The sequence below is a fragment of the Schistocerca americana genome, chromosome 5 (genome assembly GCF_021461395.2).
Source record: "Schistocerca americana isolate TAMUIC-IGC-003095 chromosome 5, iqSchAmer2.1, whole genome shotgun sequence".
In the NCBI taxonomy this organism is placed as follows: domain Eukaryota; kingdom Metazoa; phylum Arthropoda; class Insecta; order Orthoptera; family Acrididae; genus Schistocerca; species Schistocerca americana.
Genome location: NC_060123.1, coordinates 460244082 through 460256838, shown reverse-complemented (window position 1 = coordinate 460256838; position 12757 = coordinate 460244082). Strand labels below are relative to the sequence as shown.

The following is a 12757-nucleotide window of genomic DNA, read 5'->3' as shown; positions in this document are numbered from 1 at the left end:
GTATTTGCACCCTAGAATGTTACACTGTAACTTATTATAGAATATATTTGTGCAAAGTATGTCATTCTCTGGCATGAACTATTGCACAAAGTGACTAATATTCGTAAGGCATAGCATGCTGGATCCAGCAAAACACAGAAAGAACTGTCAACACAAAAACCACAGCAACAGATGTGTTCCCATCATACAATTTATATTCTGCCTCTCTGTACAATTTATGTACTAGAGGCTAAGAACAGATGTTATCTTAAGTCTGAAGTAGGAGAATGCCAGTATTTTCTGTGTCATTCAATTGTTTATCCATACTGAAGATTCTGTCCTGTGTTTTCACCTCATCGGACCCCAACTTTCTACAAATTTTGCTTAAGTATTGCATATGTTTTTCATTCAGTTGGGCCCACAGCATAAAACACTTTATAATATGACATTCTGACAGGGAAAGGTGTAGATTAGCTGTGATAACTTTAATATTCTTTATGACAGTTTTTTCTGCTTTATTGTCATTCTCAAGTAACCTACAAATACAATATTGGTGAGACTATCTACATATATGGCGAATGTCCATGTGAATAAGTATACATTGGAGTTATACATTGGTAATTATGTCTAATTTGATTTGATGTCCAAATTGCATCCATAGTAAACTGTCATTGTATAATACACATTGATTTTGTGATATGTAGTAACTATAAGCATATGGGATATGTTTTGACACTTATTTGTTAATTCATTTAGTATAAAGTATGATTTGATATTTATTTGACAGTTCATTTACTATATTTGCAAAGTATAATTAGCTAAGCAGTGAAGTTATACTTCACTGACTGAATTTTGCTATGAATTATATCTTTGGTGCGAGTATGCTCCTGGTGTGTTCTTTGAATCTGGTACTAAAATTTAGTCCTGTTTTATTGTTACAGAAATTACTGCAGTCATCACAATATCAGATTCAATGGGCACACCAGAAATAGTGATAGTAATCAATCTAGCTCATTTTTACATCTAAAAAAATAACACTATACAAGAGACTATCCACATGAAATACTAAATGAACACACAGACATTAACCATAAAAATTATCTGGAAAACGTTATTGACAAACTGGACCATGAAATGAATAGTACATATGGACAACAAAACATACTCAGACCGTAGATATAATTCACAGCAAAATCCAATTAGTGGAATACAACATTTTACCATTGATAGCTAATTATATTTTGTAAACATATTGCATCATAGTAAACAAACTGTCAAATAAGTGTCAGATTATACTTTATAGTAAACAAACTATCAAATAAGTATCAAAACATACTCCATATGTTTATAATTACTAAATATCATGGAAAATTGGATATAAGCACCAGCGTATAATTCCAATGTATAATTATTCACAAGGACAACCAGCTTATATGTAGGTAGTCTCACCAATGTTGTATTTGCATGTTACTTGAAAATGGCAATAAAGCTGAAACAACTGTCATAAATAATATTAAACTTATTGTTGTTGGTGTGGACCTTTCCTGTTCCAAAAGAAATATCATATGTGTGTATTGTATTTTGTTCACTGATATTCAGTGGGACAATCACCCCTATAACCTCAGCCTTATGGGTAGCATCATGAGCAAACAGGAACCTTCTGAACTTGTCCACAATATTTTTCCTTTTTCATTTTCATAATACGTCAAAGGTACAATTTTGATATGTGGATTATGTGTAGTTATTTCTTGTCAAGTTGCCCCTGTGCATGTTAGTTAGAGATTACCACTCCCTGTTCATAACTTCTCCTCCTCTGGGTTGCTTGCTATGAGTAAAAGCCTGTTCACTGTGGCCATCTGAGCTTCATCAAACAATGCCAGTCACACAGCTGATACTTTTTCTCCATTACATGACAGTTTGTGTTCTAATGTGGCTCTCTGTGGCTGTATCTCAGTTCCATATGACTAGTAAGACCTTGTATACTAATGCAACACTACTTTTACATTTGTATGTTACACACTCCCCATTCATCTATATTTTATTACCTGCCTCTATTACTGAATCACTGACTAACATGTTCACATTATTTCACTACGTTGAGACACTGTTGTCACATAGTCTTCACCGTTGTCTGGTATGATGAAGTTCTTCCATAGATTATGAACTTTTGAAAACTTGCACTACAAATGTGCAGAACTCTAGCCCCATCCTGCAGAGGGCTGCTGTGCTAATTTGAAGGAGGCATCAGAATTAAGGTTCTACTTTCTGCCAGATTTAACCACTTATTGATCATCTTGGACTGAATAAGCATAACTCAACACCACTCCACATGTCTGGTCTCCAAGTACACCTTAGTGACACAATTCAATATCTTTTGCAGATTCCATTTCTCCTTGGAAGTAATAAGTTTTGGAGTAAATATATTAACATAACTCCACCCCCACCCCCCCTTCCCTCATCTTCAAATCTTATATCCCCTCATTCCTGGCTTTAAACTACTGTATTATAAGTGTATTACTGTTAAGCTGATTTAAGATTACTCCAAACTTATTCTTCACTTGCATATTCCCATATCCTGTCTGGATTGGAATTGTAAGGATATAGGATTTACACCTTCAAACAACAGAAACTTGAGATAGGAATATCAACAATGTAGGAAAAGACAGATTGCTATGTACCACAAAGAAGACATGTTAAGTTGCAGACAGACACAATTAAAAGACACTTACATAAAGCTTTTGGGTACAGCCTTCATCAGTAAAAGACAGACACACACACCATTCATACACACAAGCAAGCACATCTCATGCACACATTCTGGTCCAGTGCAACTAATGAACAACTTGTTACACATGTTGATAGTTGCATTCCGGTCTGAGTTGGCACTCATGTGAACATGAGGTGTGCTTGCTTGCATGTATGTGTGAATGGTATGTCTGTGTCTGTCTTTTATTGATGAAGGCTGTGGCCAAAAGCTTTATGTAAGTATTTTTTACTTGTGCTTGTCAGTAACTTACCGTGTCTTTTTTTTTTTTACAATAAGTAGTAATCTGTCTTTTCTTACATTATTGGATTTGTACCTTCCCTATCCCCTGGCAATTTCCTCACAAGTACATAGCTTGGCAAACAAAGGAATGCCTAAATTTCAGCCATGATTAACAAACATAACACAGCTTTATCTGCTAGAGAGTTATAGACCTGCCAGTATATCTCAAACTATATTTGTACCAATTTAACTTTTTGCACCAACACTTCTCTTTGTGAAATTTTTCTGTTACTAGCAGAAACTTAACAACCACTGTGTCTCTGACTGATAGTCAAATTAATGGAACCTTTTTTCTACTGTGTAAGAATCAGCTAGTAATTTACTGTTCCATATCCCATTCTGGTATCACTTGTGAGATATAATTGGAATTTCATTCCATTCATTAATCAAGTATCACTGAATAATAGTGAATGTCTATTCAAGGCATTCCACTGAGATATCCAGGGATCTGCATTTTGGATCTCCGTACAAGTGAAAGAAACTTTGAATGCCACTAATGAATCATTTCTGTTACACATTCTGGAATTTAAGTTCTCTCTCAGCAAACCTCCTGTCTTATCAGATCTTCCGTATGCTAACAGTGCTGAATTGTTCAAGAATTTGGATCAGTTGATGGCACAAGAGCAGCAAAAAAGCACACTAGATTGAGCTGCCTTCCATATTACAACATTCCAACGGTGCAATATTTTAGTTAACATAACAGTGACCTTCATGCTGCTTGCTATTCTAATACTGTGTGTAACTATATGTTGTACACATCTTAGGCAGTAGAAAATGTACAGCCCCTCCCCTCCAGCTCATCTTGTTCCTTTTCCTAGTTTCAGTGCATTGTACTGAGAAGAAGTGCAAAGTTAATTACAACTTTTATTTTTCTACAGCATGAACGGTAATTTTTTAAACCCAACGACATTTCAAGATTTCATTTGTTAAATGAAAATACAACATTTTTAAGGCCCTATTGAGGTTATTAAATTCATCCAAGGTAGTTCTTTCAAGAAGAGGGGAGAGGATGTACATTGTGCCTCCACACCCCAAACATGAGAAATTTTCATTACTTAAATTTTGTAGATTCCCCCCCCCCCCCCCCCCCCCCCCCCCACTGATGCGACAACAATCAACAGGTTCACACTGAAGTAAGCCAAATCTTCTCTAGTAAAGCCACATGACTAATCAAATCATACCACAAGGTTATATGACTTGTGAGACTGAGAGCTCTTGAGCCACAGAAGTAAGACAGCTCTGCTTCTGTTCCAAGTTGCTGCCAGAGCAGACACTAAATGGCTTAGTCTCCTTTATCTTTGCACTTCTCTTCTCCTCCAGGGTGGGTTTGGGGCTACTGGAGCTAAATTCCCTAAACCCCTGGTAATCCTCACCATATAATCACCTGAGTAAATAAATTGATGCAACATCTTTTCCAAATATGAGTTCTGTGTGTTAATTACAAGCCCATATCACATTCAAATCATGACTACAGCCCAAAGTGGGTGTATAAGAACAAAAAATAACACCAAAATTGGCAGAAATATCACCAAAATGGGCAGGGCTGGTTCAAGAACATTTTTCCACACAAGTGACTTATCATGTGGCATGCATCCTCCTCCTTACAATTCAGCTATGTTAGGGTTAGCTACTAATTGTAATACACACTGTATACAAAACTTGCCACTTGGGCACAGATTGGTGCCTCAAGCGGCCTACTAATTGTGATACATCCTTTATAGATATCTTACACTTCCAGCATTTCTGGTGACCCTCTCAGCTTGGCACCCCAAGCAGTGGCTTATATTGCTAGGGCCTTAAAAAAGCCCTGGAAGTTGGTGTTAAAACAAAATGATTTTTTCCTGTCTTTAACTATGACTCATTGCCCCAATAACCTTTTACCGTAATTTGCATGTCCAATGACAGAATTCTATGATGTGTAGTTCCATACGGATATGACAGGCTGCATATGCTACTTCCTACAGCCAGAGGTTCAAAACACTGCTTCAGCTGTAAATTTCTTTTATTATTACATGACCAGCTTCGGGCTCTTATAAGCCCATCTTCAGGTGTCGTAATTGCACTGTGGCCCCCGAGCACCACAGTGGACGTTTACTAGGCATGGTGTGCTACCTATGAGTGCTCGTCGGTAGCACACTGCACCTAGTACACGTCCACAGTGGTGCTCGGGGGCCACAGCACAGTTACGACACTTGAAGATGGGTTTAGAAGAGCCCGAAACTGATCGTGTAATAATAAAAGAAATTTACAACTGAAGCAGTATTTTCAACCTCTGGTATAATGCTCAGTTGTGGATGTTCTTCCAACAGGATTGCTTGTAACTTCATACAGGGTAACTCAAAAAAATGTTAACAAACTGACATAGCACATCAGGCTTGCAACAGGGATCAGTAATCACATAGGAATTAAGTGGTGCAAGGGCCATCCAGAGCTACTAAGTGGCATTGCAGTTATTTACTAACATGTTACAACTGGATGCCTACTACAGGAGATGCTCAAAGTTTTGTCCATAAGCGTTGAGATACACTTGACATTGACGCTGCACTGAATGGTGCACCCTCTCAAAGGTACCTGGTGTATCTTGAAGACAGCCTGCTGTCACAACAGTCATGTCTACAAGAGCCTCCAGTGATGCAGTAGGTATTTCATACACAAGGCCCTTCCAGTACCCCCACAAGAAAAAATCATTTGGGGACAGATCAGGTAATTGTGATGGCCAAGTGACTGGCCCACTGCAACCAATCCAGTGGCAGGGAAAGGTTGCCTGCAAATGTGCCCTCACCTGCTTGCTGAAATGCATGGGGGCTCCATCATGCTGAAATCAAATGTGATGATGAATAGGCATGGGAATATCATTCAGCACATCTGACAGAACCTCTCACAGGAATAAAAGGTACCAGTGACCATCAAATCGGTTCAGGAAAATGTATGGCCCAATTAAACAGCCACAAATGATGCTAGCCTACATGTTAAGGGTAAATTTGCATTGTGAGGCATGATTACTTGTACTGTGAGGGTTCATATCCACCCATATTTGCAGGTTGTGAACATTCCTCACAACCTTGAGTGAAAAATCTATCTTATTGGTGGAGAGGACACTTGCTGTGAAGCTTTGGTCTCATGACAGCAGTGCCCTCTCATGGCATTTGCAACCCCCAGTTCCTATATGATGACTGATATGTTTTGTATGTCCAATGTGCCATGTCAGTTTGTAAATATTCTTTTGAATCGACCTATAGATCTGAATATCATCAAATACTGATAAAACTTGTCATTATAAAAATAAATATGCAACTGAGATGGTGAAATAAATGATACATTTTAAACTTCAACACAGTTGTGGAATCTCTCATGGTGAATACATCAGTAACAGTGAGAGAGCAATGGTTTTTGTACCCCATAGTGAGAAGGCCTTCTTCCAGATGGAATAGCTGATCATCTCCTGCAATTGATTTTTTGTTCTGTGGCATATCTATCTGCTATTACAATTCATAAATATTATAAAATGCCTGTATGTATGTATAAACCAATGAATCGATTCCAACTAAACTTGGTGCGCATATCACTTACCATCTGGAAAGAAATACTGTGAGTGTAAGAACCACCTACCTCCAAAGGGCTAGGGGTGGGAGTGAAAAAGAAGTGTACCTTATGATGCATAAATAGCTACACTGTATTCATCCAGTGTTTGAGAATGAGAGCACTTGGTGGCTTGCAACCAACTTTCATATAATTTCAGACCTTTAAGAGACTTTTTTCCTCACTGACTTCCCACAAAATGATGAAAGGAAAACAGTTTATTGTTTTCTACATTTTTGCTGTTCATGCAGTAAAATTGCTGCACCAGGCATGACCTTTTAATTTATTACTTTTTTACTGCTAACTCTATTTGTAACAATTTTGCGGACAGTATTCACATACAACACTGAATGTACTTGCAAAAATGTATCATCATATGACACATAGTCCAGGTGATATGACATCATAAACAGTAAGATGATTTTGCAGACAGTATACACTGGATGTATCTGCAAAATCATATAAATTTAACAACACATAGTTCAGGAGATACAACACTGTAAACATTGAGCTGCATGAAAACAAAACCGCACAGCAGAATTCATTAGAGGTATAGGTGAAATACATCTACAAATATATGTGAAATATGTTAAATAGATGTGAGATATACATGACAAGTGCATGTGCGGACAAATTCATGGGTAAAAAGCTCCTCCTAAATCCCCAGACAAATTTCAACCAAACTTAGTACACATATTACTTACTATCTGGAAAGAAAAACTGTAAGGGTAAAAACCAGCAACCACCTATTGATGCTGGGGTGATAATGTGGAGAGAAAAAGGAGGAGGAGGAAATAGTAGACAGAAAGGGGGAAAGAAGGAGACAGACACAGTTATGGGGGAGAAAGGGGAGGGGGAAATGGATAGAAAGAGAAGAGGAGGAGGTGGGCAGAGAGAGGGGAGAGGAGGAGACAGACATAGAGAGGGAAGAGGAGAGATGGATAGAGACAGAGGCAGGAAGGGATGGTCAGAGAGAAGTGGTAGGAGAAAATTGACTTAGACGGGGTGGAGAAGATAGACAGAGGAGGAAGGAGCAGATGACAGGAGGGCGGAGGAGGGGAGGGGAGGTGCAGGTGGACAGAGATGGGAAGGTGGAGGAGAGGGACAAAACAGGGGGAGGAGGAAATGAACTAATAGAAGATACGAATAAGCACATGCTCAGGCAATGCTGAATACTCAGCTACCACATTACAACTGATGAGATCCACTCTTCACCAACACATTTTTCCATTATTAGTTGGCTCTGGTGGTAGTAGTTTGACCAGATTGGAGGCTCTCTGTACACCCTTGATATGGTGGTGCCTGAAAAGCACTGTGCCTCCAAAACCTCAAAAATGGAGTTACCATGTACAGCGTATCCAGAATCCAGCCAAAGTGGAGTGAGTTGTATAATGCCATTCCTGGTCAAGAGTGTCGCATTGATGAGCTGTGCAAGATCTGATGACACCCCAATCAGTTGACCTGCCCCCTCCTCCCCTTCCCTTTCTGTCCATTTCCCCCTCCCCATCCTCCCCCGTAACTGTGCCTGTCTCCTCCGTTCCCCCTTTCTGTCTGCTATTTCCTCCTCCTCCCTTTTCTCTTCACATTATCACCCAATGCTGTATATATGTCCAACTCAATTGTGCATGAATCTACATTTATAATAGTATTGGCATTATACTCAGGATCAAAAAAGGCTGCAACATGCTGCCACTCATACACACCTCATGTTGGGTACAGATAATGTGTAAATGTTACAACATATTTATTTAATTTCAGAGATGTGTGTTCACAATAATATTGTAAGAAAGACTAAGGTTTAGTTCACAAGTACTCTGCAAATGTGAAAGAAATATGGAGTTTTTCAAAGTGATATACAGATAAATAGAGAACAGGAAATACAAGCAAATTCACAGCTGACAGATCTGTATACACACCACTTTTTCTCCATGAGCAAATATTGTTTTATGGGTGAGTGCTTCTATAAGTGGTTCTATTGGTACACCAAGTATGTCGGCAATTTTCTTGGCATGTACCTTATCAATTATCTCAGATGTATCAATGTTAGCTGCAAACAAGAAAACATAACTGTAATAGAATGCCTGAAAATTCAACAAGTGCATTCATCACATACAAATAACTACATTAATTTACTAATCTACAAATAAAAGAAGATAATGAAGTAACAAGCATGCAGTTTCTTCTGACCTCATGATTAGAAGATATCTCAGTCTTTATATGCCAGACACCAATCGCATACAAAATACACATCTAATGAGCATACCTATGCTGTGAACACAGCAACTATCACAGTGAGCTTCCACAGCAGCCAAATAAAAGACTTCCTGGCATCATTCTCTTCCTCAGTTGCTGTTATCCAACTCACTTCTACATACAGACTACACAATGCTTTGATTTCATACTGTGTGTATAGTGCTGCAAATCCTGAACTTATGATTTCCATCACCACTTACTTATGTAGAACTTTCATTAGGAAATACTCATCTAACTAAGCCATGCTTGGACTCTATTTCACTATTATGGAACAAGCCCATAATAGTTTCTATTGGTGGCTTGCACGGATATTTTGAGAAGAACTATTACTGTTTGGTACAAGGACTAACTGAAAATTTATGTTGATGTTACGGAAGTTATTTATGCACAATAAATGTTGTGGCCTGAAGTGAGAATCACAACAGTTAACTTATTTAGGTGATAAGCATTGAGTGAATAAGCAAAAGTATCAGAAAAAAATCAATATTATGGTTTAGTCTGTGAGGTGTGCAGAGGGACATCAACAGGAAAAAACAATGTGGATAGTGTCATGGATCTAAGTTAGACATCTTCTCTGACAAACAAATTATGTCCATTACTTGCACTTAAAAGTGAGTCCCATGTATTCTATTTTCATCAGATTTATTGTAACAGGTTTAGAAGTACACATAAGATCTCCTATAGTGTGAAACATATGTCATCATCAGAGGGTGATACCATGTAATCTTCAACTGCTATAAACATTTCATTCAGTATTTTGTATTTGACTTTGTGCCCAGTTCTCTATCAGAACAGAATTGCCACAAATCGACAGACCAACAATAGCCAATATCATTTTGCTGGCCTCGAAGTAGAATTCAACAACAGGATCAGGGCATGGATACAACACATAGTAGATTCTCACCATATGCAAGGACTGGTCTACCATATAAATGAACTAGACAGTCATCTAGAGTGCCTGAATTTTGTGTTTGGAACAGGAGGGGGAAATCTGGATTTTTCCCCTCCACTTACATAGTTAACAGTTTTGCATCCACACTAGCATGATGAAAAGTCTTTACTCTTGCGGCAACACAACAGCAGTCACATGCAGTTTTGTTCACCAGTGCCTTAAAAGCTGGTAGTGCCTTTTCATACAGCAGTAAACTTCTGTGGGTGCCAATTGCATTACTCACTTAAGGTGCCAAAATAACTAAGGTCAACAGTGACTATATGCCTTGTCACAATCAATTTTTTAACATTGTACAATTATTGCTCTAAATTCTTATCAACAGTTTTTTCTGCCTCCTTCCTCTTCTGGTAGTAGTTGCCTTCTGCCTCTGTTTTATGGAATCTGCCTATTTTTCCAAAAGTCACTTGGAAAATTTTTCTATCTCGTCCATTTTACTTTTTAATTAAAGTTAAGTTCTTACCACATTTTCCACAGTAGCTTTTTCCCATAAGTTTCTTTACTTGTCTTCATCTAAATTAATTAATTGCTTTAGTATTTAGCTTTCATGTTTGAGATATTAACTGCCTGCCTCACCTTCTTACTGAACACTTTGTCAGAATGCGGCCCACCTCTGAATTGCTCTGTAGATTCATCTTCACCAACTGCCATCAGCTAATGAAATTTACTGTTCCTCCAGAAGTATTGCCATGAATAGCACTGGATGTGATAACTGCTCTCCTCCAGTCTATGGTGCAACCATACTTCAGTGGTGGTACAATGTTATTCATTGTTGTGTACAGCAAAACTGTGGAATGTTTGACAGCATGGAAGGTGTCTGTCCCCTCTGGCACCATGGGTAAACAAATCTCATCTCCATGCTTCACTATCATTTTTTCTCATTGCACAGAGATGCCTTCCAACATGCTACATATTAATACTTTTTCTTTAATGTTCCTTTATTTTGTGTTTTTGCTGATTAAGGGTGTGGGACAATATTACCTGCCATCCCGTGTCTGTAAATATCATATTTAGTTTCTCTCCCAGTATTCTATATATGAGTTAATTTTCGGAAAAAGTACATATTTTTTGTTTTTGAAAGGTTTTTTCTGTCCTTGATTCAATGGTTTCTGTTTCAGCTGTTAGTAAGCAGACTCTCCTTTTCTGTCTCAAAATCACACATATTTAAGTTTCTACAAGACACCTGCAGTAAATAATTAATCTTATGTAGTTTCAATATTGATTTGGTTGTATTAGTTACCAGGTTATTACTTCAAAGTATAGAGGAGAATTTTATAAACTGATACAAACCTATAACTTTGGCTTTGTACTTGATGTTTCCCAGGTGCAGAACCACAGCCAAAAGTTTTATAATTTCCCAGACTTCATTCTCATTAAAATTTAAGACTTTCATAGCTGCTCTGACTACAGCAAAATCTTTGGCATCATCACGGCCTTCACAAGTCAGAGTGCCTCCCTTGAAATAGTAAATAAACAACAAGAATTGGTCAAAGTCAAGAATAGATGATGTATATGAGTTCAAGTCATAAGTTGAATTATTTTTTCCATCCTGAAACTTTATACTATATAAATGCCTAAAACGTCACACATTACTATTGATCAGTATTCCAGACAGTATTTTTAAACATCTCCACTACACAAAAAGAGTATACAAGAAATGGGAGAAAGAAGAAGAAAATCTAATGGATAAGTAGTGAGATGGATTGCCAATAAAAAAAGGTTTGCATAAATGTGAATAATAGTTCATGGAAAGAGTGATTCATTTTTGAAATCATGTTAGTCCTCAACAAGTAAGCAAACAAACTACAGTTGGTGATGATGTGTATACTACAACAGTAGGACTACATATTTAATGAAGAAGTGAGAGTGATAAAAGATTCAACTGTTAATAAAAGGTAACAAACACAATACATGAAGTAACTGTTACTTTTTTCCCTCTACGTCTTAAATGCATGGCAATTTAAGAGACTGTTATGGTGTAACACTCTTTTAATTGCATCTGCTTAATAGAGGAAAACATGTACACAAAAATAACCAACTACTGCAGAAGATACTATAAGAATGTATTACAAAGAAAACATGGAATATATAGGTATCTGTGATACATCATTATAATGCAAGTTAAATAATATAGAAAGAGTACATTATGTAATTTTAGTACTAGGTCATTCAGATAAATAAAATAATATGACCCATACATTTTGCCAACTTCACAATTTGATGTATGTTTCTTACATTACCAGTAACTGTAACTTAATTTGCATTGTGTTTAACTCTTCACATAGTAATAAACCACAGACAGAAATTGTTCATAATAATCAGTCAGCAACAGAAACAGACATAAAAACATGGCATAATCCTAGCTTTCAGAATCAGAGTTTCCTTCATATAGCCTAACAATTTCCTTGGGCGTCATGGCAATTGTCATTTCTAGCAACTCTTAAAAAGCAAAATGTTATGGAAATAAATATGGTCATAGAAAGTTTGTAGTGGAATATAAGTAATGGAAAAAGTAAAGGTGACAAGTCACCAAATAGTTGAGACACTGAGTACAAACAAGACTAAAGACATTGCTGAGCTACTCGAAAATGTCCTCCTGCAGAGGACATGACTAGCAGTCTATCCTTTCCATACTGTTGTAACACAGAATAAACATACACACAAGAATACCTGCATGGTTACATGGTCCTGGCCATTTAATTCTAGCAGCATTACAGCTCATTTGGAATGAAAGGTTGTATCATATAGAGGGGGTGAGGGAAAAACAATACAGGACGGTGGAGGGAAAATTGAAGGGAAGGATGATTGATGTGACCTGACTGACTGGTATATGTCAGTTCAGTAGCAACTTGGTCACTAAGAATGTTGAAATGAAATGTTCATTGTAACATGAATAAATGGCACCAATGCATGGAATGGGAAACACACCTAAAATATCACAGAACCAGCTC

General features: G+C 37.4%; 1 protein-coding gene across 1 annotated transcript in view; it reads right to left on the bottom strand.

The window, feature by feature from the left end:
- The window catches only part of LOC124616139 (myosin-VIIa-like), a 388269-nt gene that overhangs the window by 309846 nt on the left and 65666 nt on the right, over window positions 1-12757 (bottom strand). Inside the window, exons 7-8 of the mRNA XM_047144413.1 lie at window positions 11097-11262; window positions 8521-8651 (exon numbers count right to left, since the gene is read on the bottom strand). Coding sequence (XP_047000369.1) covers window positions 8521-8651; window positions 11097-11262 — 297 coding nt within the window. The remainder of the gene's footprint in view (window positions 1-8520; window positions 8652-11096; window positions 11263-12757) is intronic.